Below are 27,068 nucleotides of genomic sequence, written 5' to 3'. Positions count from 1 at the left end.
CACTTTTCTCTGCCCACTCCCTTCCCAGTTTCTGTTTACTTCCCAAATTACTCTGATTTTTCTTGCTTTGTTCCCGGGACTCTTGGCCGGAATTTGGGAGCTGGACAGCTGGCTGGAGGCACTGGAGAGTGGGGAGGGGTGGAAGAAGGAGAGGACGGGAATTGGGATGAAGGGAAAAACCTGGAATCCAGCGCGGGTGTCTGTGTCCTGTCGGGGCTGAAGCCGCCGGGGGGGACTCTGGTGGAGAGGGGACTGTTGTCTGAGAGGGATGGGGAAGGGATGGTGTGTGGGAGTCACCAGGGAGATGTGTGCCGAGGGAAAGAGAGAAGGCAGGGATGATGGGTAATGGGGTCTTGGGATAGCCCACTGCTGATGGGAGAAAGTAGCCCAAGGGAGAGGCAAGGAAGAGCAGGGCCTGAGATGTTAGTGTGGGAAAACACGGGCCGGGGGCCAGACGGGGGGATAGAACGGTTGGGGGAAGCAAGGGGAGAGATGGGGAGAGGGTGGGGAGTCACACCTTGAATGAACAGGCTTTAACCCTAGGATCGCGGTGGGCTCATGGGAGTATCCCAGAGGGTCCAGTGTGCAAGGGCGACAATGCGCTCGCTGAACACCTGGCAGGAAGGGACAGGGTAGTGGTGAGGGACTGGCCCATTGAATTACGGAGGTGGTGGTGTATGGGGGTGGGTGGGTGAAGCACAAGTTAGCATGAACCCATACTCTGGGGGCTCTTGGGAACAGTGGACAGAAAACAGACCCCCCCTCTTCTGTCATTCATCCAGGTTAGCCCACTCCTCCATTCCTTTCCTTTCTTAGCATCTGCCCCCCTCCCCCCCCTCCCCCACCCCGGGCATCACTCATTGGGTTTTCTGGATTCATCAGGTTTTGCTTTGCCCAGGGGGGCACTGGACCCGGAGAGTCTGGGTATTTCTTCCGGCTGTCTGTCTACCCCACCCCCACCGCCCACAGCGGCTCTCTGGGACAGTGCCCCACCCATCCCCAGCCTCCTAGCAGAGCCGGCCTTCCTAGAGGCAGGAAGAAGGACCGCTTCCTTTGGCAACTCACACCGGCTCCGGATTACGCAACAAGGGCCATCTCATTCTTTCCTAAAACAAGAGCTCTGGGCAGTGGCTAAGTTTAAATTCTGGGCCCCCAAGCAATAACGTCAGCAAGGGCTTCCTGAACTTTTAGGTAAATACAAAAAAAAAAAAAAAAAAGAACTTCATTCCCAGCAGCCCTCTGCCCCCTTCGTTGGCTACCCTGGGACCCTAGAACATGAATTTGGGGAGCAGTGCCTTGCAGTGGCTCTGAGACACGGACGCAGTTTGGACAGGCTGGGAGGAGGGGGGTTGGGGGGTGGGAGGGGGCAACTGTCCTCCACTGTGTGAAGACTCTGTGACTTCCTGCCCCAAGCTCTGACCCCAGGGTGGAGAGCTCTGTCCTGTCCCCAAATCCCTACCACTATTTATTATGCCTTGCACATGGGTTCCAATTGTTGCTCCTGCATAAAACAGGAAGGCCTTGGGAAGTTTGGGATGGGGAAGAGATGGTCGTGCTCCCTGCAGGATCCGCGTGCTCCCTGCAGGATCTTGCTTCTTATATTGCAGGAAAGCCCAACACTTGGCTAGCCTCTCATATCCGCCACTCCCTTCTCAAACAGATTCCCCCAGGTTTACTGCTCCCACCTGCCCAGCTTGCTCCCTCCCTGCAGTGCAAGCTGGGCTGAGCAATCCAGCACCACCACGGTACTGTTGCACAGTACTGCCCTTTCTCCACCCCTCCAGTGTGGGTGTCCAGAGCTGTACACGGTGGGTGCTGGAGTCTCACCAGTGTCTTCCTTGCAGACTGAGACTCTGGGACTCTGCTTTTCCTCCCTTGGGGATGCCCTTCACCACAGCGCCGGGAGCCGTGGGATCTGAAGCACGTGGTGAGTGCTCAGGATGGAGTGTGGGCCAAGATGCAGTCCTTTGGGACTCTGCCTTCCTTGAGGGAGAAGAGTTTGCTGAAAGCTTTTCCAAGGCTGTGAAAACAGCTTGGGCTATTGCTTCGGCTTTTCCAGAGGTAAACTCTGCTGAGCCTCCTCCTCTTCCTGTACGGGACACTGTCTTCTTTGGATCCCTTATGCTCTGTGACTCTCACACCCAGTAAAGGAAAGGGCCCGCCTAGAGCTTTGAGTCTGAGGAAAGACAAGTGGTGGCCCATTTCACAGGCAGAAAGCTCCGGGGATGCAGATCAATGATCACATCACGACATGGCCAAAGTCTAGCGTGGGCTAGATGGGGACTCTTCTGATAACCTCAGCTGGCCTCCAGCTTTCGGTCCCTGCAGTCTCCACAGAGCCTTCCAGTTGGTCCTGGTGCACACAGTCCTGACCATGGGACTCTCTCCTTCTTGAAGGCCTCTGGTGGTGCTCCATGTCCCCTGCCCCTCACCCCGAAAAATCTGTGCTCCCATCTACCATCCATGGCTCTGGGACAGTGACCCTGGGAGCACACTCTGGTTCAGCCAGCTGGTTGGGTCACCTTTCCCAGAACCCCGTGGCAGTCTCCCATCTCTGGGGCTGAACTGAGATTAGGGGAAATGAAGGTGTGGCCTAATCGGGGCTCAGAGGGCAATTCTTCCTCTGGATTCCAAGCATTCATCTCACAGGGACAGAACCCTTATTCCCTTCAACACAAACCAAATCCCATCACTTCATCCTCACCTGCTCAGCAGGCAGGCCAGCTCTGTGCCTTCCTTTGAATTCATCCACATTATTGTGCTGCTATCGTCAATTTTTGTTTATCCTTTCATGTGTCTTACTTTTCCCGTTAGATTGTTGGTGCTTTGAGAACAGGAGCCCCACACCCTCTTCATCTCTGGGCCCCCAGCTACTGTATAAGGAGTTTGGAATTGATGCAAGTAAAAGTTGGTGTTTTGGGTGGGAGCAGAGATAGTCCTGGGGGAGAGCACTGAGAGGTAAGGGGGCACACTGTACCACTTTTGGAGGCTCCACCATCACTCCTGTGCTTCTGGGCTAGCCCAACCCACCCCAGGAGGTCTCCTGGCCCTCCCACCACTTCAGCCGTTCTCTCTCTTTTCTTCTTCCTCCTCTTGCATTCAGAGTAAAGGCCGAAGAGTCTAAGAGGCCCAGAGTATGGTAGGGTGCAATAAGAGAGGGACATCTGGCTCCAGAATAAGTTAAAGAGGGCATCCTAGAGAATGAGGCTTTATAACAGAGCTTGGGAGAAGAGATGGGAAGGCAGCAGGGCATTTTTCTAGACTGGGCTGGAGTCGGCCAGACAGTTGGGAACGGGGAATCATTAGTGGACAAGAAGCAGCAACTGGGGATCTGAGATTTGCTTCTTTGTAATTAAATGAACAAGGCGTAGTCAATAGATTCATAGAGTCTTTATTTATGTGGATATAACTAGCTTAGATGGACGTAATAGGGAGACCTGGTGCTCTCTGAGAGCTTAGAGTTTATACCTCTTCATCCAACACATACTTCATAAACACTTAAAAAAATCAACAAGGCTGCTAGGGTATTCCAGGATAGGATGTAGACTGTTGCAAACGAATCTAACTGTAGTACAGATCTATGAAGTAAGCACACTGAAGGTGGTGAGGGGAAAAACGGTGCTGACCTCAGTAACTCTAGAAAACAGTGTTTTGACTGGAAACTGTAAGGCTAAAGATAAAAGGCACAGCATAATCTATATAAACACTGTGCTCTAGTTGATACATTTTCTCCTGGGCTTATACGTTACAAACTTTAGAAACTGCTTTAGATGTAGAGCAGTGTTGAACAAATAAGTTACGGATATTGGGAGCCAGGTTTCTCATTGCTGGTGGGAGAAGCTACAGATAAGTAAGGGGAATAAAGTAGAAAATAAAAATCCAAGTGCATACTGATTGTATTAATTTGTTAGGGCTGCTGTAACCAGGTACCATAAATTAGGTGGCTCAAAACATCAGAAATTTATTGTTTCACGGTTTTGGAGGCTAGAAGTCCAAAGTTAAAGTGTTGGCAGGGCCATGGGCTTTCTGAGACTCTAGGTAAAATCCTTTCTCGCCTTTTCCTAGCTTCTAGTGGTGGCCATTGATCCTTGGCATTCCTTGGCTTGCAGATACATCAGGCTAATCTCTGCCTCTGTAATCACATGGTCATCTTTACATTGGCTTCTCTCTGTGGGTATCTGTCCAAATTTCCCCTTTTTATATAAACACCAGTCATATTGAATTGGGGCCCACCCTAGTGATCTTGACTTAGTTAAATCTGCAAAGACCCTATTTTCAAATAAGGTCACATTCTGAAGTGTTGGGGTTAAGATTTCAACATTTCTTGTTTTGAGGGACACGATTCAATCTATAACACTGATACAAATAAGTGATTAAGCAAATAAATTAACAAATAAGTGGGGAAGAGGAGACAGATCTTCCTTCCAGAAGACTTCCAATGTATGTAGATACTCTGACCTCCAGAAGGTAGAGCTTAACAACTCTCCCACCTTGGGCTAGACTTGGTGATCATGCTTCTAAAGGGGAAGGAAAAATAGTAACTTCATAGGGGAGACACGTGGCAAACACTACCTTAACCTTGTGATCAAGGTTAACCTCACCAGTGATTGTCAAATGGGTATTCATGTATCCCCCCTCCCCCATATATGACATGGGAAGTACTTCACCTCTATGAATTTCTTTCCACATATCCATAACCCAATCCAACTGCAAGAAAAACATCAGACAAATCCAGGTTGGGGGAAATTTTACAGGATACCTGGCCCATTTTCCTCAAGACTGTCAAGGTTATGAAAACCAAAGAAGGACTGAGAAACTGCCTCCAACCAGGGGAGACTGGGGAGAGATGACAATGAAGGCAGTGTGGTACTGTGGATTGAATCCCAGATTTTGATCAAATTCAAATAATCTTTTAAAGGGGGGAGGGGCACACCTGGGTGGCTCAGTTGGTTGAGCATCTGACTTCGGCTCAGGTCATGATCTCACCATTTGTGAGTTTGAGCCCTGCATCAGGCTCTGTGCTGACAGCATGGAGCCTGGTTTGGATCCACTGTCCCCCTACTCTCAAAAATAAATAAACATTAAAATATTTAATTAATATATATATTAATTAAAGGGGGGGAGGGGCACCTGGCTGTCTCAGTTGGAAGATCATGTGACTCTTGATCTCAGGGTTGTAAGTTCCAGCTCCACATTGGATGTAGGGATTACATAAAAGTACAATCTTAAGGGATGCCTGGGTGGCTCAGCTGGTTAAGCATCTGACTTTGGCTCAGGTCATGATCTCATGGTTCGGTTCATGAGTTCAAACCCCACATTGGGCTCTGTGCTGACAGCATGGAGCCTGGAGCCTGGAGCCTGCTTTGAGTTCTGTATCTCCCTCTCTCTCTGCTCATGCTCTGTCTCTCTCTCTCTTTCTCAAAAATTAGTAAACTTTAAAAAATTCTTTAAAAAATACAAATAAAGTCTGGAGTGTAGTTAATAGCAACATACCAATGTTGTCTTCTTAGTTTTGGCAAATATACCATGGCCATGTAAAATATTATCAGTGGGAGGAACTGGGTAAGAGATATTGGACAACTCTCCACACTATCTTTGCAACTTTGCTATAAATCTAAAATTATTGCCAAATAAAGAGCTTATTAAAAGTATATATCACAGTAATGGTTTCACCTCAGTTTCTAAACAAACAAACAAAAATTTTGTATGTCCCATGCCCTGAGCTGAAGATAGAGAAATAAGTAAGATGGCCCCCTGCTTCCGAGGAGATCACAGTCTATAGAGGATGGCCACGTGAATTACTGACAATGATAATAATAATAATGATGATAATGGTCAATAAAAATAATAGCTTACATTATCTAATACTTTCTATATGCTGAGAACTGCACCAAGCACTTTACATATAATTCTCACTGTAAGTTATTAAGATGGGTGATGTTATTATTTGCATTGTTCTTCCTATAGGGGAACAGTAAGTCTTCGAATAGAGAAGTGACAGAGCAGGGGTTTGAACTCAGATTTCACTTGAGCCCTCTGTGAGCTGCTTCAGTGTTGTCAACCTCCTAGTCATCTTTGATGGTGTTGCTGGAGGGTTTTGTTCAGAACCATCTGCTGGGCAAATCCATCTCCAAAAGACCTCTTTAAACATGATCACTTGGACTGGGAAAAGGGCCATTCCACAGAGTGTCTGTGGTTAAATTCTGAGCCTTTAATTCTGAGCCATGGCCAACATGGCTATCAGAACATTAGGCATCGGAAGGATTACCTAGGATCCTAATGGAATTTTCCACCTGTCCCTATTTCAAACCCAACACGTCTAAAATCACACTTATTTTCTCCTCCCACGAACCATTCCTCAACTTTCCTATTTTGGGCGTGGTCTCAGCACTCTTCCAATTTCCCAGTCATCTTCCATGCTTTGCTCTTTTCTCCTGAAATTACCTATTCCTGTTGCTTTCCCCCATCTGGTCTTAAAGTGTTTCCATTTCTGTGGCCACCTTGATTATTTGGGGTCTCATTGTCTTTCACCTGGACCATGACAACAGTTTCCTATGGACTGTCCAGTTTTCAGACATTATCTATTCTGTACCCAGACTATTCTTTCTGAAATGAAAATAGAGCATATAATTCCTCTGCTCAGAAACCTTCAATGACTCCCTATTAACTCCAGGATCAAGTCCAAATCCTTGGTTTTCAATCCTCTTGTTCTATAACCCCTATTATTACCTTTCAAGAACCACCCACCCTGACCAAATATGCTCTTTGAATTCATACTTTGGAGTTTTTATTCGTAATTACACGCCTAACCTTGCCCTTCTTCTCTAGCCTTGTATTCTCTAGTTTTTATGATCAAGTTCTGGGTGAAATTGAATAAGTCTTTTCACCCTGATCCCAAGAAACTCACAGTCTCTGGGGAAAATAGACAAGGAAATCAACAATGACACTATGTAAGGATAGGAGGGATCAAAGACTAAGTGACACAGAGGGAGAAAAACTTAAGCTTGCCTGGGAGAATCAGAGAAGGCTTCACAGGGGAGATGATGCTTTGGCTGATTGTTGGAGTAGAAACTTATTAGGGAAGGAGTAAGGGGAAGGCTTCTAGGCAGAGGGAGCAACACCTGTCTTTACCAATCATGTGGCTGTCCATCATGTGTCTTCTGTTAACATTTCTGATAGTTTGTCTTGTATTTCTAGCACACTTTCATATACCAGATCTTTTCTTCTTATAACTGGCTTATAAATGCCCTTAGATTAGGGGCCACATCCTCTATTCCCCCATCCATAAAATGCTTGTTGCAATATCCACTTTGTAGAATTGTTATGTTAGGGGAAATTCATGTGATGTACATGGTAGGCATCCAGTGTTTTTGTTTTCCTATAATGAATGGAATGAAGTGTCTAACTCAGTTCCTGGCCCACATAATATACTCAGCACTTAATGAATGAATGATCCTACCCTGGTTCAAAATCGTTGTGTTCACATCTGAACTCTGCTTTGGAAGGCCTCATTGGATGGGAAAAGATCCAGAGAGACACAATATTTCAGCAGGGTGATGATACCTGCCTGTGAGAGTTAACCAGATGAGGGCCGTCCAGTCTGGAGAGGAGGCAAAGATGTTGAGATTCAACTCAAGTTCACTGAATGCTTATTTATATTTTGCATAATTTCACAATGTTCTATTACCATCTCCACTTTGCAAATAAGAAGGCATATTTAGAGACACCAAATACCTGACTGAAGGCCACACAGCTGGACGGTGGGATCCACTGGATTCCAAGTTCAATGCTTTTTACATTTCAACATAAAAACTTTCATGATGTAGAAAAACATTAAGACTTTGGATAAGTTAAATACAGACTTGTTTGCTAAAGTGTCTAAATACTCAAACCACATGTAATTTCTAGAGCTAGAGAGAAGTTGTTTTAAGGCAAATAAAAGAAAGGGTAGACTTATGTTCGGGGTAGGGTAGGAAGAAACACAAGAAATGTATTATTATGATAAGCAGGACAAACTGAAAAAGAAAGAAATTAGAAAAGAATTAATAAAATCATAGGTATAAGATCCCTGACAAGTCATGAAAAGACTAGACCTCCTCTTTTACTTCTTTTTTTTTTTTAATTTTTTTCAACGTTTTTATTTATTTTTGGGACAGAGAGAGACAGAGCATGAACGGGGGAGGGGCAGAGAGAGAGGGAGACACAGAATCGGAAACAGGCTCCAGGCTCTGAGCCATCAGCCCAGAGCCTGACGCGGGGCTTGATCTCCCGGACCGCGAGATCGTGACCTGGCTGAAGTCGGACGCTTAACCGACTGCGCCACCCAGGCGCCCCCTCTTTTACTTCTTCTTGAGCTATGAGAACACCCTCAGCCTAAATCTGGCCTCTTTCCAAAGGCAACCTGGAGTTGTTCGAGGTCTGGGTTCCTACCCTTCTGGGCAGCCCAGCTGTGCCCTCTTTATTACCTGTCTCTGGCAGAGCTGTTGAAGAAAGTATCCTAGGCTGTAACAAAACATTGGTCATAGTAAATATTTCTTTTTTTCCTCCCTAAAATTTTGGCTTGAGGGCCCAGAATTTAGTATTAAACAACCAGAGTAAGTTTAGGGAGATAGCAATTAAATCTCATACATCACACTCAAATACAGCTGACCCTTGAACAACATGGGTTTGACCTGGTCCACTTATAGGTGGATTTTTTTCCCGATCAACACGATATAGCACTGTATTTTCTCTTCTTTGTTATTTTCTTAGGAATATTTTCTTTTCTCTAGCTTACTTTGTTGTAAGAATACAGTATATAATATACATAACATACGAAATATGTGTTAACTGACTGTTTACGTCATTGGTAAGTCTTCTGGTCAACAATGGGCTATTAGCAGTTAAGTTTTGGGGGAGTCAAAAGTTATACATGCAGATATGCTGTAGGTATCGGGAAAAAAAGCCTATGTACAAGTGAACTCGCACAGTTCAAACCTGAGAAGACAAGACACAGACTGGAAGACAATATTTGTAAATCACATATCTGATAAAGGATTTGAATTCAGAATATATAAAGAACTTTCTAAATGCAATATTAAGTAAAGCAACTCAAGTTTTAAGACTGGGCAAATGACTTGAACAGACATGGTCACTATCTTTATTGTGGACCTATTAGGATTAGCTATGGAGGCCAGCCTCAGGATCTTCATCTGCGAAAAGGAGATAATAATAAGAGTCACCAAAGATGACAAATAAGCATGTGAAAAGATATTCAATATCATTAGTCATTATGGAAATGCAAATTAAAATCACAATGAAATACCACTACATATCTATTAGAATAGCTACAATTAAAAAGAATGACAATGCCAGTGTTGGAGAGGATGTGGAACAGCTGGAACATTCATCCACTGCTGACAGGAATTTAAAAGGATATAACTGGGGCGCCTGGGTGGCTCAGTCGGTTAAGGTTAAGCGTTCGACTTCCGCTCAGGTCATGATCTCACAGCTTGTGGTTCTGTGCTGACAGCTCAAAGCCAGGAGCCCGCTTCAGATTCTGTGTCTCCCTCTCTTTCTCTGCTCCTACTCTGATCACGCTCTGTGTGTCTCTTTCAAAAATAAATAAACATTAAAAAAAATTTTTTTAACTGACACAACTATTTTTTTTAATGTTTATTTATTTATTGAGAGACAGAGAGGGAGAGAGAGAATCCCAAGCAGGTTCGGCACCGTCAGCACAGAGCCGGACTTGGGGTTTGATGAACCCCTTGATGAACCTTCATGGCTTCATGAACCATGAGATTATGACCTGAGCCGAAATCAAGAGTTGGATGCTTAACCGACTGAGCTACCCAGGCGCCCTGATACAACTATTTTGGAAAACAGTTTGGCAATTTCTCAAGAAGTTAAGCATACATTTACCATGTGACCCAGCCAGTCACTGCGAGGGGCTTACCTAAGAGAAAATGAAATGTATGTCCATATAAAGATTGGTGCGTGAACGTTCATAGCAGCTTTATTTGTAAAAGCCAAAAATCAGAAACAACTAAATGTCCATCCATCAACAGATGAATCATTAACAAATTGTGGTATATCCACACAGTAGCATACTACTCAGCAATAAAACAGAATGAACTAGTGACACATGCAGCAGCAACACAGACGGATCTCAAAATATTTATTCTGAATAAAAGAAGCCAGACAATCCCTCCCCCACAAGAACATGTGTGTGTGTGTGTGTGTGTGTGTGTGTGTGTGTGTGTGTGTGTGTATGAAATCTGTGATTTCACTTAAGTAAAGTTTTAGAATATGCAAACTAAACTAGTGACAAAAAGCAGATTAGTTTCCTGGGGATGAGAGGGTGGGAGGGAGGGATTACAAAAAGAGCACAAAGAAACTTTTTAAAAAATGTTTTACTTATTTTTGAGAGAGAGAGTGCAAGCGAGCAAGCGAGCATGAGCGGGGGAGGGGCAGAGAGAGAGGGAGACAGGGGACTGGACATGGGCTACTCCCTGACAGCAATCGGCCCAATGGGGAGCTTGAACTCACGACCCGTGAGATCATGACCTGAGCCGAAGTCCAATGCTCAACCGACTGAGCCACCCAGCCATCGCCAAAGAAACTTTTGGAAGTGATATTATGTATGTTCATTGCTTTGACTGTGGTGAAATTTTCATGGGTGTATACATAATCTATCAAATTGTGCACCTTAAATATGTAGGGCTTATCCTATGTCAATTATATCTCAAAGTTGTTTAATCAAATACAGTTAGATATCAAACACAAATTGCCAATCAAATCCTGAGAATGTTAACAGATTGATGATTCACCAAAAGGGCCAGCCCCACACCTGGAACCCAAAGATGAGGAATTCTCGAGTGGAATCACCAACCATTAGTAACACTTTGGAAACACCTTCTTCTGCCCTTTCACCATTTGAGGCCCTAACTAGCTAACTAGTTTCTGGAAGGAGCCAGGAGACCCTGTGTTGTGACTCTGAGAGCCCCCTGGGCTGTTGCTTTCTGGTTGCCTTTGGGAACAGCTGAGTTGAGGCTTGGGGTATTTTTTTATAGTTTAGGAAGGGGAGGTTGAAGAAAGCAATAAAGGAAACAGGAGCTGGAGATGAGTTGGGGAGGGTAATTCCAGATTCATGGAATCCAGGGGCTGGAATGGCGCTAAGAGACCACATGCTTCAAAATTTTTGTTTATGGGTAAGAACACCAAGACCTTGACCTCAAGCATAGAACTGGGGCTCTAATCCAGATTTCCTAATTTCCCATCTACATTTTCTTCCATCACCTATTTCCATCATGCCAAATGGCCACTGTATATCTAGCAGAGACAGACCTATATACAGAAGTGACTTTTAGGTAATGAAAGATTGTAAAAAGTGCTTAGATGAGGCGCAAATGAAATGGTATGAGAACGCAGAGGAGGGAAAACCCTCTGATCTGGAAGAGACATCTGGTGATGGGAGGCGACCTGGGCAGCCCTCCCGAGAGTGGTAATAAACACCCTTTAGTAGGTGCTCAATAAATATGAGTATCCTTTCCTTCATATAATGACTCGGGCCTAACTTTCCTTAGGTCACACCCAAAGCTTCCCCTCCATAACAGCCAGAGGTTTCATGCCATCGTGGTTTTGCATCCGAAGTTCTCTCTTCCTGGAATGAACTGTCCTTCCCAGAATGAGCGGAAGGTGACAAGACGTGGAGCTCGGGGTGGGGGGTGAGCGGTGGGGATAAAGAGCACATGGTAATAGCATAGCTCTGGAGAATAAATATAAAGCACATGGTAACAGGCGCACGAGCTATGGAGGCCAGCCTCAAGATCTGCATCTGCAAAAAGGAGATAATGATAAGATTCATTTCATAAGGTCATTTCATAAGGTTGCTGGGTGGCTTAAGAGGACATTCCAACGAAGCTTGCTTTCAGCGTCGTCTGTGCCACAGAACGAGCGCGCAGGCAAGACTGGCAGCAGCTGTAGGTGCGCAGGGACCTTCCCCGCCCGCCCCGCCCGGCGAGGGAGCCGCCCCTTGACCGCCCAGTCCGCGCCCACGGCGCCCGGCGCGGCGTCCGCGCCGCCACGTCGCTGCCTCCACCCTCCCACCCTCGGGTTACCAGCCCCTACCCTGCGCTAGGTAGCCAGTTCACCGGGCCGCGCCCGAGCCTGCCTGCGCCCTCCCATTGGTTCTTGCAGATGCCTGTCGTCCTGGGCCGCTGCAGATTGGCCGGAGAGGGTGGGGATGGGCGGGTCTCGGAGAGCGTAGGAAGGGCGGGGACCCGGATGTGTGTGGTGGCGGCGGCCGAAGAGCTAGTGTGAGGAGCTGAGAGGCCTATGGATGAGGAGAACGCGGCGGCCCCGGTAGGCGGGGATCGGGGGGGGCGGGGTCCCGGAGGCTTCGGGTCCCCCCCCCCCCCGGAGCCTGAGGCGGGAGGCGGGGGTCCTGGGCGGAGGCTTCGGGGTCAGAGGCGGGGCCTGCGCCCCGGTCCCTGGGCTTCCTGCCTCGGGACCCTCCTCGGCCCCGTGCCGGGCCTGGGGAGACTGGGTGTAGTCGCGCTGACGAGCCCGGCCCTCCTGCCCCCGGGTCTCGTCTGAGGGCCAGGCGGTGTCCGGGCTGGAGGCGGGACCCGGTGCGGCCACCGCTCGCGGGTGCCAAGGCTGTGCGGTTCTGGGCGAGCGGACGTCCTTAGGTCTGGGGGCCACTATCTGTCTGGGGTGGAGCCCAGGCGGCGAGTGAGGAGGGCAGCCCCGCTGGTGCCAACCCTTCTGGGCCACGTGGTGCCTGTGGCTACCGCAGAAGGGTGTAACAAGCGCTTTGGGGTCGAATTCAGCCCAGCTAAGGCTCATTTAAGCACCTACTGTATGCAGGGTACTGTCAGGCCTTGATGGAACCTCTGTCCCAATGTGTGGGCGATGGGAAGAGAAAAGTACCTCCCATTTTCGTCACTTTTGGCTTCCAGGAAAAATTCATTCGTTCGTTCATTCATTCATTCATTCATTCATATATTAGCACCGTTGGTGATTTAAATATCCAGGTCATCCTACTCCTCTCCATCTTCACTGCTACCCTCCTAGTGGATGCCATCTCTCATTGGAGCTGCTCCAACAGCCTCTTACTTGTTCGCTCCTTCTGCTCTTGTATATCTGTGATCAGTTCTCCAGCCAACAGCCTGAATGATCTTTAACATCTGATAAACCTTAAAAATCCCGTCATTTCCTTGCTTAAAACCCTCCAGAGGTTTCCTGTCCCGCTTGGGATAAAATCCAGACTCCTTAACCTGTGGTCTGCTCTGGCTCCTGGCTTCTTCCCGTCTTCTTCTTGAACACTCTCCCACACGCATTCCCTACCCACCAGCCACCCTGGCCTTTGTATTCCTCTACCGTGCCTGCCTTCCACCCCACGACCTGTGTCCTGGCTGGCCCCTTTGCCTGAAATACTCTTTCTTGAGCTTGTCCCACGCCTGGCTTCTTCTTAACTCAAGTGTCACCTTAGAGAGACTTCCTCTGGGGGCGCCTGGGTGGCGCAGTCGGTTAAGCGTCCGACTTCAGCCAGGTCACGATCTCACGGTCCGGGAGTTCGAGCCCCGCGTCGGGCTCTGGGCTGATGGCTCAGAGCCTGGAGCCTGTTTCCGATTCTGTGTCTCCCTCTCTCTCTGACCCTCCCCCGTTCATGCTCTGTCTCTCTCTGTCCCAAAAATAAATAAACGTTGAGAGACTTCCTCTGTCTGCTGTATCCAAAGTAGTCTTTAGACTTTACGCCTTTATTCTGCGTCACCCCACTCTACTTTTTTCCTCTACTGTCCGACGTCGTCAGGTCCGTGTCTTCCCTGTCACGCCTCCCGCACTGGAACGGAAGTGCTGTGAGAACAGGAATCCCACCCATCTTGTTCACAGCGGTACTCCTAACACCAAGAACAGTGCACATAGTAGGAGCTCAGGAAATGCTGAATGTAAGGACGAGGTTGGGGATTGTTGACTGACTTTGAGTCCAGTGCCCTCTCCACGTTCTGGTGTGCTCTGGGCCCTGCCTCCTTCTCAGTCTCCTTCTCAGTCTCCTTCTCCCCATGGCAGGTTTGTTCTCATGAACAAGATGGATGACCTCAACCTGCACTACCGGTTTCTGAATTGGCGCCGGAGGATCCGGGAAATTCGGGAGGTCCGGGCTTTCCGATACCAGGAGAGGTTCAAGCACATTCTTGTAGACGGAGACACTTTGAGGTGAGTTTAGGGGGAGTGCTTCCGCATTTTCCTTGCTCTGCCAGGTCTTAGAGATGAAAAGGGGCCTTTTCAGAGGCAGACGACTGTTGGCACCTGCCCTGCGAGGGCCTTTGACCCTGGAGGCCTTTCTGAGTGGAGCGGGGTGGAGCTGTGTCTCTGGGTCACTCTGTCCTGGTCCACATTAGAAGCAGTCGTGTAAGAGAGAGGAAGCTGCTGGTGTGTCGAGTCGCCCAAGTGCCTCGTTGAGGGGACTCCAGTGGGTGTGTGGCTTGTCTGGGTCTCCTTCTGCCTGCATCTCAGGGGGTGGGGTTTGGTGGAGAGTAGCCGTTTCAGAGGCAGTGGATTTCCTGTTTTGGGAGGACAGTCCCACAGTGCGTCCTGCCCACCAGTTTCCAGCCCCTTTGGCTTGTGTGTTTGTGTTTGTTTTCTCTCTCTTCTGGCTTGAACCCCTTCCCTGACTCCTTCTGAGCCTAACTCTGTCACAAAGTTGTCCCTGAAGGGGGGGGAAGGAAGTAGTGCTGTTTAGCCTGAAGGCAAAAAAGTTGAGGAGTGGGGACTGAATAACCGTCTTCCAGTCTACGAAGGGCTTTGGTGCAGAGGATAGAGACCAGCTGTGCTTCAGTTCCACTGAAGACAGAGCCAGAGAAAAAGGCCAAAGCTGCAGCATGAGGGATTGAGGTTAGACAGGGTTGTGAGACCCCGGCTAGGCAATTAAGGGAGGTTCCGCATTCTTTGCCTCCTAGAAATGAAGGAGCCACGCTCTTGTTGGTCTGATGTGGGTTGGACCCTGGCTGGAGGCAGCAGGAGGGGTGGGTGACCTCAAGTATCTTGTTACGGTGTCTGTGCAGATGTCCCGAAGTGTGGCCTGATAGATTCTCCTCTGTGTTGGCCCTTACCGGGGGATGGGGCAGTGGTGAGGATGCTGAGGCCCTACCCCCCACTCCTGGGCTAGGCTGCTAATGAACCCCCCCCCCATTCTTCTGTTAGTTACCATGGAAACTCCGGTGAAGTTGGCTGCTACGTGGCTTCTCGACCCCTGACCAAGGACAGCAATTATTTTGAGGTGATCAAGGCAGTGTGGGGGGAGAGCAGGGGGTGAGATTGTTAAGCTCCAAGGAGATTCTTGCTCTCTTTTAATTTGCCATCAGGGCTGTCTTCTTGGCTGAGAAAAGGGCACAGAATACCATGGTGCCTCAGCTGAGAGATAGATGCCCCAGTGCTGTCACCGTGTCTCTTCTGTTCTCCTGCCCCTCAGCTAGGGGAGGAGCTATGACCCACACCCCAGACTTGGACCCATGTCCTTTCCCACTTCCGAACCCGAGCCCAGCATCTGCTCATTTTCCTATCATTTTCCATAGCTTCCAAATGATTTTCTGAGTAATCATGACAAAGTAGGCCCCTGGTCTCCCCAGTTCTCCCCTCAGTGTCCTTTCTTTTTCTTTGATTACCATGTTTTTTGTCTCTTTGAGGCTCTTTGAGCCTTTGATGTCTGACTCCCCTTCCCCACCCCGGCAGAAATTCATCCCGATGCCTGCTAACTTCCTTCCCCCTGCGCTCTTCCTTGTAGGTGTCGATTGTGGACAGCGGGGTGCGGGGCACCATTGCTGTGGGGCTGGTCCCTCAGTACTACAGCTTGGATCACCAGCCTGGCTGGTTGCCCGACTCTGTAGCCTACCACGCTGATGATGGCAAGTGAGTTGCCTCCTGTGGAACCTTGTCCCTTTCCTGTGGATTCGGGAACCTTAGATATAAAGGACTACCTGGACGTGGTTTTTGCCATTCCTTCACCTGTCTTGGGGTATTTTCATAGACTTTTCTGATCAGGATGGGAAGGTGGCCTGATAGCTACCCTTGGAGGTTTGTAGGCTTGGAGGGGAGGGTGGAGCTCATGCGTGGACACAGATGCCATGGCAGGGTGACTGGGAGCAGCAAGGTAGGCCCCAGGGGTCAGTGCCGTGGAGAAGTTGGGAGGCCAGGCTCAGGTCCTGTGTCCGTGCCGCTCTGTTTGCAGGCTGTACAATGGCCGAGCCAAGGGCCGCCAGTTTGGGTCAAAGTGCAACTCCGGGGACCGGATTGGCTGCGGCATTGAGCCCGTGTCCTTTGATGTACAGACTGCCCAGATCTTCTTCACCAAAAATGGGAAGCGGGTGAGTGGGAAATCCCAGGTGGGATTTAAGCGGGTTGAAGCCATCCGAGGATCTGTGGGAGTGGAAATCATCTGGCTGGGCTTGCTCAGGGACCCATAGGCTTTAGTTCCACCTCCTTCAGGCCAGCCTCAGGTTCTTCTGAAGTCTGTGTACGGGACAAGACACTTTCCCTGCCCAGGGGAAGCCAGGACATTGGCTAGATGATATGTGCACAGGGGTGGGTTAGTGCAGTGGAGGATGGGCAGAGATTGTAGGGGACCGAATTGGGTTATTTGGGGGAAAGTTTTGAGCAGAAAAGGAGAGGAAGAGGTTACAGCCTGGCTGCATAAGCTGGAGGTCCTCTTCGGAGATTTGACTTGAATGCTTTTGAGGGCTATGTCCGTTCTGTGTTTATTTTTCTTGTTTCGCTTCTCCTTTCCTTCCCTCTTTGGAGACAGGCTAGTAGCGGTGAAGAGATGGGTAAGAGCGATGGAAGAGAGACCCTCAGCTGTCTTTCGTCTCCTGTCCTGCTCCATCTCCCACCCTGGGAAGATTGCTCTCTCAGGCCTTGGTGGGGGTCGGGGGGGCCCTCCTTAGCGTCTGTGCCTCTAGAACACACACGTGCCAAAAGCATTTGGCAGCAAGTCAAGGGATTTTTGTCTGCCCTCTAGCTTTGTGGATACCTTGCTTGGCCAGGCGTGCTTAGCAACTTTTTAAACTTTTCCGTACCTCTGTTTTGCCGTCAGCGTGTGTGGTAGTTATTTGTTGCATCATCTCAAAAGTACCCTTGTGAGAATTAGGTGAGCTGTGGAAAAGTGAGCCAGGCGGCAGCTCCCTCCTCCCTCCCTCCGCTGCAGGTGGGCTCCACCATCATGCCCATGTCCCCAGATGGACTGTTCCCAGCAGTGGGCATGCACTCTCTGGGTGAAGAGGTGAGGCTGCACCTCAACGCTGAGCTGGGCCGCGAGGACGACAGCGTCATGATGGTGGACAGTTACGAGGACGAGTGGGGTCGGCTGCATGATGTCAGAGTGTGCGGAACTGTAAGTGGAGGAGGGGGTGGAGTGGTGGGGGTTGGACCGGGAGGCCTGGGCTGAACTCTGTGGGCCACATACGCATGTCTGAATTGCTTAGAATGGGGAGTGAGGACAGTGTCTTTTATAGGGTTTTGGGAAACGGGAACTTGGGGCCTTGAGGCGACTTCTTGAATCCAGATCTGTGTTCTCCTTAGTGCCGATTGGCTGTCTTCCTTCTGTGTCACTGAGAGCTCAGGTTAGTTGCTTTACTCTGAGAACAGCAGTAGTTCTCCTTTGCCTTCTTTGGTTCTTTTTGCATCTGGTGGCCTCTGCTGCCCTGCACATCCGGCCTCATTTGGAGGTGGGATGGCTGGATCCTCCTTTCAAAAGCCCAGTCTTAGCTCAGCTGGCCCAAGCTCTCCACTCACTGTGCTGCAGGTTATGTGTGGTCACAAGCCCTGCTCCGGTGGGGGAAGGTTCTGAGATCTGTCTTGAGTAAGTGTCAATGTCAATGTCTTCTGTCTTCCCCCTACATTTTGATAGAGGAATGCGAATGAAGGCAAATGAAGGTTCATTGAGAATCCTTGATCCTCCAGAGTCTGCTTTTTTAATACACCATCTCCTCATACCTGCTTTGGTCTCTCCCTGGATTTGAAACTTTCTTGGGGAGTGTATGGACCTTGGGAGAGGGAAATTCTTCACATCTACCCTCGATGCCTCATGCTGGGCTGGGAGTGAATGGATGCTGAGTCAGGGGTCTGGCCCTGGCCTCCAGTGGGCTGCTCCGGCCTCCCACTTCGAATTGTCCCTCTGCCGCCCTCTTGCTCCCGGCTCAACCTTTTTCTCCACCCTCTGGCCTTCTCACCCCAACCCAGGCTGTTTTCAGCTTAGCCTTTGATAGCAAAACAGAAGCAGTGGGGGGTGGGAGTGGATTATGAGCAAGGCTCCCCCCATTTCTGGAGTTCAAGGTGAGTCAGACTCAAGGAAAATGGCAGAACGTGTGCCCTCCTGCTGCTCCTGACACTCTGCACCCCCTCTGGCAGTGGGGTCTGAGGGCCGCAATGGCGGCAAGCCGGCAGGCTTCAGATGCCCACTCTTTGATCCTCATCTCTTTCTTTCCCCCTTCCACCATCATTTTGACAACATCTACAGAGTTGAACTTGGGACTGAGCCAGGGCGATGTTCCAGCTCTCATCCCTGACCTCTCCTCAAGACTGTTTTCCTGGCATCTTTTCCCTGCCTGGACCTGTCCCCACTCTGGCCCCAGCTCCTCCCAGGCAATCTTTTCTAATTGATGTAGAATCCTGTAGACATTTATAAATAGCCTTCCTTCCTCTCTGCCCTCCCCCAATGCCCTCAGGTCACACATTTGAGAATTTTTTCTTTCTTAGACATAAGCTGTTTGGCTCTTCTCTCAGACCCTCACCCCAGCTGGGGACAGCTGGCAGGGTGGGCACACTCTTCCCTGAGCACCTGCTCCTCTGGGGCAGACTGGAGCATGAGCCTCTTGAGAAATATATGCCTTTCTTCTTTTGCCAGCGACTCCATCTTTCAAATGAGGGTGACATACCCGGTTTCTTCCTTCCATCCCCTCGGACCCTATCCCTGCTTCTCTCTTGCCCTGCTGCTTCTTGTCCCTTCTGACCATCCATTGTGTTTGTGATCTGGGGATCGGAGTTGTATCTCCTGGAGGAGCCTGGGAGAGGTCATTTGGGCTATTGGAGGCCTGTGCCTCCCACTTCTAAAGATGTATAGCTCAGCTGTTTCTCCATTTTGCCCTTCCTGTTTTCCTGTCCCCTCTGTGGGGAGCCTTTCCCTGGAGCCTCAAGACCTCTGCTGTTGGATGGGCCCTGTTTCTCCCGCCTTGGGTGACGTTCCCGGTAGAGCGCCCTTTAGAACCATAAAGGTCTGGGGGAGGCTCTGATGCCATCCAGTCCAGGGCTTCCCAGTGCGGAGCCGAAGACCGTTCACCTTGACATGCAGGATGTTTAGCATCCTAGGCACCCAGACCCAGGGTGCTGGGAGCTCCCTCCCCTAGTGTTTGTGACAGCCCTCATGCTCCCAGATCTCTTGTGCGGTTGATGAAAAAACACAGACAGAAGTGAAAACAGCACCAGACAGAAGTGAAGAGACTTGTTCAAACGTCAAACAGTGAATTAGTAGTGAAACTAAGTCCAGATATTTATTCTTTGATCCCTTGCCACTGCCACTGCCACTCTGTCCACTGCCAGACACATGCTGCGCCCTTCTTTCCAACCCCTCTTCTGTAGCCCGTCATCTCTCCTCGTCCTTCTTGTAAGGTGAATCGGGGTTCCTGGGCTTTAAGTCCCCACCTCCCCTGTCAGTCTCCTGACTAGCTCTTAGCCACGGCCCTTTTGGGTGAGCTTACCTTGCTGTCTGGGACCCTTTGCCTCCTGGGCCTTTCTCTCAGTTTGGAGTCTCTGTTATCTTCTCTCTTCCCTTCTCACTGGTTCTTCCTACAGAGAAGAACGAATTCCTGACCCTCTTTTTTCCCTCCAACATTAAATTATGAACAATTTCAAACATATGGAAAAGTTGAAAAAATGGTACAGTGTGCACCCATTTACCTGCTACCTAGCTTCAACAGTTGATATTTAGTTGTGTCTGTTTGATCTGAGCACCTGTATATAGACAGACCTGGCTCTTTCTTGAGTGGAATCCTTCCCCCTGCATCCTGTGGCCTCAGTTTCCCCTCCTGAAGAGTCCCTCCTTTGCAGAGCTCTGAGGGTGTTGAGGAACCGCTGCTGTGTTTGCTCAGGGATGGGGGTGTTACCCCTCACCTCATCCCTGCCCCCAGGCTTTGCAAAGTGAGGTAATGTGTGGAGGGTGGGGGGCAGTAGGTAAAGCTGGGGGATTAGACTCATTCTGTCTTTGTTTCCTGCTCATAGCTCCTCTGACAACTCCTTAGTGATGGAGCAACGGCTTTGGTACACAGAGAGGGGTGAATAAGGCCTCACCCTCCAGGGGTCCTCCCGGACCCAACCCAACCCAACCCAGGAGGAGACCATGTTGGGGCCTGAGCTGGCCGGTGGGGAGTGTGGAGCACGTTCTTGGTGCCTGTTTCAGCTGCTTCTAGGCCCTCAGGGCACTGAGCCCTCCCTCGCTCCTGTCAAGAGGGATTAGGGTCTCTGTTGGCAAGAGGAGGAGGGCGGATACCAGCCAGAGAGAAGTGACTGGGAAGGCGCTACTGGGAGGTGGGGGGTTGGAGTGCAGGAGGCTCTCTGCACTCTGGCCCGCAGCTTCCATTCTGTGGCTTCGAGTCCACCTGTTTGGCCTCTCAGGGCTTTGGTGGTGTGGGGAGGGAGGCTCAGGAGTCGGGGGGCTTGAAAGCACTGAGGAAAGGATGCCCTTACCCCACCAAAGATGTGGGGGAATATTCCTGCTGCTTGGGCATTATTTGAGAAGTACTAAGAGGAGGGCAGCTGGTCAGTGGGGACAGAGTAATCTGGGGCGTGCTCATCTGTCCTAGGGGAATGGTGACCAGTTCTGGGGCCTATGGGGCTGCTGGAGTTGGAGGTAAGGGCTGAGATGAAGGGTCATTTCTGTCTGTGATGCGAAGTTATAGTCTGTTGTTGTAGCTTTGGGGTGACTGTTCATGTTCACGGAGCATTGATACGTGGGTATGTTCTGGTACACCCCCCCCCCCTTTCCTGATTTAGGGAAAGGCGGAACATGTGTTGATCACCTGGGGGCAGGCTCCATGCCGAGCACTTGACACACTTCATTTAGTCTTCTCTCGCCCATTTTAGGAAAATTCCTTTTACTGAGGAAGAAACTGTGGCTTAAAGGAACAAAAAAGTCGCTTTCTCGAAGTTAGCTTCTAGTGACTAAGAGGAGTTAGGATTTGAACCCAGGGCTGTGTGATTCTCTTTCCAAACTGAAAGGCATTTGAGGCACAGATGAGGGACCAGCATTGAGATTCTAGCAACTCAGACCCTAGGGGCTAAACCTCCCATCTCCACTAGGTTGCTAAAGCCCTAGTCTCAGGAGGGGAGGAGTGAACTCAAGCTAGGATCTGTCAGGGAGGCCACACTCCCCACCTGCCCCTGTAAATGCTGAGAGAGGATCAGATGAATTGGGGCAGTTTACGCCCTAAGGGGCGGGTGGTTCCTCTCTTGCAGAGGGCGGCATTTGCTGGGACCTAGTCTTCCAGCTGTTGGCAGTCTGTCTGAAATGCTGTGCCGGGTGGGGAGTGGGTTTCAGAGTCTCACATTAGTGGGTTTCGTCCTCCTGACCTTTTAGCTGGAGGAAGCGTCCCCACCCTGTCCACAGACAAGACCGCAGTGGCCGCAGTCCTCAGGGCTGAGGCAGAGGGAATGGTTGGGCGGGTTTTTCCCAAGGATCAGGATCTGGAGCCGCTGCCTCTTGGCTCTGGAAGTGGAGAACACTGTGTTTCCTACGCCGTGGCCAGTTGGATGGAGTGGGTTGAGGGCAGCTGTGGGATCCCCCACCCAGTTCTGCAATGCTGGCCGGAGAGGGTGGGCTGGGGGGCTCCTCGCACTGGGTGGAGCGTTAAGCCAGTTAATGCACACCAGGCTCTACCCCTCCCAGCTTGTGGGGAGATGCCGAGGAGGAACCCAGGCCCAGCAGAGGATACAGGACCGTGAGGGGAAGTCCAGCAGTGTGGGCCTTTAATTAGTACCCGGTAAATCAGAACATGGCCTGTGGGGGGACCCCCTTGTGGTGAAAGAAAGCAGTGTGAGCTAACCAAGAAGACCTGGGCTAGGGGTGTAAATAAAATAGGGTCAGCATAACCTGAAACACAGAAGGTCGTGGCTGGAGGAATTTGAAAAAAAGCCTGGGTGTGGATGTAGGAGGCTTCCCATGCAGCTCTGGCTTTTCCTCTGGTTGCCTCTCCCACCTCAGTTCTCTTTTGGAGAAGAGGGGAGGATGGACTTGAGGTGGCAGGGCTTTGGGGATCGAGGGCAGAGAAGGGGACCCTGTCCCTCAAGTGTTCTGTCTGAAGGGGTGGTGAGGGTGCAGGCCCTGCCTCTGCCACAGACACCTAGGCTTTTGCACTGGTGCAGGCCAGCATAATTCCTTTCCTGTTCAGGCAGGAGTTCTTTGGGGGTGAGAGGCCAGCATCCCAAGGCTTGCCAGGGATGAGTGGAGGAGGTCCCCAGGCAGTGTTTTCTTCTGGGCTGGAGGGGTGGGAGGGTAGACTAAAGTCTTGAGGGGCAGTTTGGCTAATTAAAAAGGGATTAAGGACTCCCAGGTGATGCTGAGGGTGAGGAAAGAGGGGATGGGGTTGAGTCATAACCCCACCATTACCATGACAACTGATAAATAAATCCTCCCAGCTTGGGGGTGGCCGCCCCATCATGCCCAGGCAGGACCATTGTGGAATTGAAGAGCCCCAGGAGTCCATCAGTCGCCTCCCCTCTCCCTCCACCTCCACACCCCTGCTGTGAAAGGGCCGAGAGGGGCTGTGAACAGCAAAGCCTGCCTTCATGTCTCCGACCTGCCTGCTCCCCTCCTTCACATTAAGTAAAGAGTGGATCTGGTCATTCTGGGTTCCCTGATTCCCCGCGGCACCCCCCTGACCCAGCTCTGTCCACAGCCAAGTCAAACAGCCCTTGAGAAATCACGTCCATCCCATCCTAGGCAGAAGTGGTTTCTGAGCTGTCTCCCCTCCCTCAGACATCTGGAGTTGGCACCTAACCTCTGCATCCTCCCTGTCCCCATTAGGCCCCCTCATGTCTCCTCTCAGCACAGGCTTCACGTCCTCACATCTCTTTTTCTCCTGTTCAGGGCCCCTGGGTAGACCTCTTCTAGCAGGGTCTTTCAGGGCAGGGAGGTGACAGCCTGGAGACCCCTAGTGTGGTCCTGGGTGCTCAGCCAGCTGGGGTGCTGTGCTGCTGCCCGCCTCTCCCCCAAAGCAAGGAGAGGGGCTTTGGCTCAGTAGGTAGATGGGTGCGGGGCTCAGCCCTCCTGCCTGTGCTGCCTCCTTTGCTTCCCCGCCTCCGCCTCATTCTCCCATGCCTGCCCAGAACGTTGGGGCCCAGTTTCTTCTAGGATCTTTTCCCTTCCAGCCAAGGGTTTGTCACGCTCAGGAAACTGGTCCTGAGTGCCTCTGGACCAGGTTTCTAGGGCAGGTGTCAGTCTGCCCTCTGCACCACCTGCTGCCCCTGGCTCTTCCCCCACAGCTCCTGGAGTACTTGGGCAAGGGCAAGAGCATCGTTGACGTGGGGCTGGCCCAGGCCCGGCACCCGCTGAGCACCCGGAGCCATTACTTTGAGGTGGAGATCGTGGACCCTGGAGAGAAATGCTACATTGCCTTGGGGCTGGCCCGGAAGGTGGGGACTCATTCTGGCTTTTTACCTGGAGAGCTGCTCAGCTCTGGGGCTGTTGGAATGGGGCTCAGAAGCTCTTGGGGAAATCGGGGAGCAGGGGGGGCAGGCTGTGGAGGGAGAAGGGTCTTTACCCGAGCATGGTTGTGTGTGTTCGCTGTGGGAGGGTACGCACCCCCCATGACCCACAACCAGATAGAGGGTCCTGACTGCAGCACTCAAATGGGCCTGCAGGTCGGGTGGGGGCAGCCTGCAGCCCTGGCTGTGAAAGCCAAACACCCTTGTTACCTTCCCTGCGTCCCCTGCAACCTCAAGTGCCTGAAGGGGGTGGGAGGCTGCAGGGGAGTGAGCAGCCCTCTGGGGTTGTAGCCTGTTTCAGAAGGTTGAATGTGCAGATGCCCTCTCTCCTGTTCTTTTTCTGTGCATGGGACCATAGGTTTTCTCTTTCCTTCTTGGTGCAGGATTATCCCAAGAACAGGCACCCTGGCTGGAGCAGAGGCTCTGTGGCTTACCATGCAGGTGGGTAGGGGCTGCCCCGGGGCGGCTCAGGACATGGGGGCTGTAGAGGCACAGGGACATCCATTTTCCTGACCCCCAGTGAAAGGCCTCCCCTCCAGCGTCTGGCTGGTGAGACTTTCCCCTGCTGCTGTCTCATCTCCCCTTCCCAAGCTGCTAGTGCTTTCTCTTTGTGTTTTTCCTCCCGGCCTGAAAAGCGAGGGGAGCCGAAACAGGGGCGGGAGATCTGGGCCCAAACTGGACATTCCAGGCCTCTGAGTTGGCTCCCTCTGCGCCCTTCTTGCAGATTCTGCAGTTTCTTTTTTTGGTCTGCTTCATTTCCTTTAGGGCTTTCTTTAGAAAGGAGTTGCCATGAGCTCCCAGTGCCATCCCCATCCCCTCCTCAGCCCCTGACCCCTCTCCCTTCTCCTGCCAGCATCCTGAGGGAGTCTGCTGCCCCTTAGCATCTTGAGCGAATATTGTGTCTCTTTTTCTTAATATGCCCTCTTTCTACTCCTGTCTTTCCATCTTTGTTTCACCTTGACCCCTTCCCTTCCTCAGTGCCAGAGAGGGAGAGGAGCAAGCATTCAACTTCAAGCAGGGACCTCTCTCTCGCCCGGTGGAGGGTAGAGGATCAGCCCTTCCTTCAAGTGTGTGTCTTCTCCCTCCCCTCCTCCCCCTCTCCCCCCCCTCCCATAGATGATGGGAAGATCTTCCACGGCAGTGGTGTGGGGGACCCCTTCGGGCCACGCTGTTACAAAGGGGACATTATGGGCTGTGGAATCATGTTCCCCCGGGACTACATTCTGGACAGTGAGGGTGAGTAGGTGGGGGTGGCTGACCAGGCTGGTCAGGCAGATGGTGGGGGCAGTACCACGGGAGCTCAGTTTCCTGGCCTCCTAGGTGACAGTGATGACAGTTGTGACACAGTGATCCTGTCCCCAACTGCCCGAGCCGTCCGGAATGTCCGGAATGTCATGTACCTGCACCAGGAGGGAGAAGAGGAAGAAGAGGAAGAGGAAGAAGAAGAAGATGGAGAAGAGATTGAGCAGGAGCATGAGGGCAAGAAGGTGGTGGTGAGTGGGGACAGGGTGGCGTTGGACTAGGGTTCTTGGGCCTGGGCAGGGGCTGGCATCATTGGGGAATAGGACCCCCAGCCAACGCAGGGAAGAGGGGAAGGCCTGGCCGTGGGCGTGTTCTGTTCTGAGGTGCTGGACGTTGCCCAGACTCTGGTGGGGAGCTGGTTTCCAGACGCCCCCTTGTGGTCACTTCCCACATCACCCTAAGTCTCTCCCCCCGAGGGCTTCTGGGAGTTGGCAGTGCTTGGGGTTCAGGCCTGTGTGGCTCTAGTAGCATCATCAGAAGAGGCTAGAGCCCACCTGCTCCACTCCTCTACATGCCTCCACCCCCAGGTTTTCTTCACTCGGAACGGCAAGATCATCGGGAAGAAGGATGCTGTTGTACCTTCTGGCGGCTTCTTCCCCACCATTGGAATGCTGAGCTGTGGGGAGAAAGTCAAAGTGGATCTGCATCCCTTGAGTGGCTAGGGGCTTCTTCCCTAGACCTGCCCCGTCTCCTTTTCCTCGCCCTTTGCAGAACCGGGTGCCCAGTTCCTGCCTTCCCCAAGGATTTGCTTACCCAGCAGCCCCAGGGAGTTCATAGTCCCTCCGCCTCCCCCCAGATCAGGCCCCTGCCGAGCTCCTGTGTGCCCATGTTTCTGACCTGGTGCTACCTCGATCATCAGTCAGTCCTGGACCTGAGTCCCTGGTTGGACAGGAACAGGCCCTAAGAATGGAATTGGTATATTGGTGGGTCCCGCTTGCTTTGGCTGGTGGACTCCCGCACCTTTTCTTTCCCCACCGGCCATAGGAGTGGAGAGGAGTGAGCACCCTGTCTCAGCTGCTATTTGGGCATGAGGCTTTGCAGGGGGTGGAGTAGAGACATCCCCCTCCTCTATTTATCACAGTATTTCCCGTTGCATCTCCCTTTTTTGTTCCCTGTCCTCATTGTGAACCAGTTGCTGCTGTTATCCCCCTGGCTGGGCTCGGGGGGCTCTGTTGGGCCCTCTCTCTCCTTCCACTGACTGCTGTCCCAGGAAGACTACTCTAGGGTCTCTGTTCTTTCCCTTGAGAGCCCGCTTTCTCCTTCACTGCCTGCTTAGGCACCGTAGTCCCGCAGAGAATCTGAGTCTCTGGCTCCCCGCAACTGTACACACAGTCGGGTGCCTGTTACGTGTTGAATGGAGTGAGAGAGGGGCTGCCAAGTGAGGGGGCCTGGGGCCTCTGCTCCCATCCCCTCCTTGCCATCCTTGGGACACCCGTGGTACCCTTGTCCCTAGTTCCCTGGGATGCACGGTGAAGGCAAGACCCGGAGCCGTGGTCGCAAGCGCAGAAGGCGGCTCGGCCCCTCACTCCCCTTCCCTGCTGCACCCGTGTCCCAGCTTGCTGCCCGTGCCAGTTGCCTGTTTTGCTTCAGTGTTTGATTCTAGCACTTACATACGTCCTCCCCTACCAAGCCCTCCTGTCTCCCACCGCCACGACCCCTGACCCCCTTCCCATACAGTGACTTCTCCTGGGAGGAAGAGGGAGCGGGAGCTGTTAGCCTTGGTTTGCACAGAGTGGGTGGGCCTTGGGGAAAGGGGGTGAGCTGCTGTGTTGCTGGTGTCCCCCCTTCGGCCCTCCACTACGATGTATGAAATGTATGTACAGCCCAGAGATGTTTATACAGCCAATAAAGATGGAGTTTCTGTATTTATCAGGATGGCCTGGACAAGGGAATCCTTTCCAGTCCGTAGGGCCGGGGCCAGGGCTAGAGTTGGGGACTGCTGAGGGGGACTTGGACCCATGTGAGGCCAAGGGTGGGGATTGTGTACATTTCATGGACCTGGGATGCCCCCAAGAAGCCCCCAAGTGCCCCGA

General features: G+C 51.3%; 1 protein-coding gene across 2 annotated transcripts; it reads left to right on the top strand.

Annotated features, from left to right (window-relative positions):
* Positions 1–12,205: 12,205 nt before the first annotated feature.
* SPRYD3 (SPRY domain containing 3) lies at positions 12,206–26,907 on the top strand. 2 transcript variants are annotated; one of them, XM_011283954.4, is made up of 12 exons: positions 12,245–12,345; positions 13,799–13,934; positions 14,056–14,202; positions 15,190–15,265; positions 15,770–15,894; positions 16,214–16,349; positions 17,186–17,371; positions 23,512–23,661; positions 24,117–24,174; positions 24,850–24,969; positions 25,054–25,226; positions 25,563–26,907. In XM_011283954.4, coding segments are annotated over exons 2-12 (1,308 nt in total). In that variant the 5' UTR covers positions 12,245–12,345; positions 13,799–13,932; the 3' UTR covers positions 25,698–26,907. The 2 variants fall into 2 exon arrangements, with proteins under 2 accessions (XP_003988799.1, XP_011282256.1); XM_003988750.6 differs by lacking the exon at positions 13,799–13,934 and having other exon boundaries at positions 12,206–12,345.
* The last annotated feature ends 161 nt before the right edge of the window (positions 26,908–27,068 follow it).

The sequence above is a fragment of the Felis catus genome, chromosome B4 (assembly GCF_018350175.1).
Source record: "Felis catus isolate Fca126 chromosome B4, F.catus_Fca126_mat1.0, whole genome shotgun sequence".
NCBI lineage: Eukaryota > Metazoa > Chordata > Mammalia > Carnivora > Felidae > Felis > Felis catus.
The sequence above is the reverse complement of the archived record's forward strand: the minus strand, read 5'-3'. Positions and strand labels throughout refer to the sequence as shown.

Excerpts from the sequence above, each read along its gene's own strand:
- SPRYD3 (XM_003988750.6), top strand. The coding sequence starts at position 12,323 with ATGAGGAGAACGCGGCGGCCCCG. Across the intron at positions 24,175-24,849 it reads CTCTGTGGCTTACCATGCAG|ATGATGGGAAGATCTTCCAC; the intron begins GTGGGTAGGGGC and ends CCCCTCCCATAG. Across the intron at positions 25,227-25,562 it reads ATGAGGGCAAGAAGGTGGTG|GTTTTCTTCACTCGGAACGG; the intron begins GTGAGTGGGGAC and ends CTCCACCCCCAG.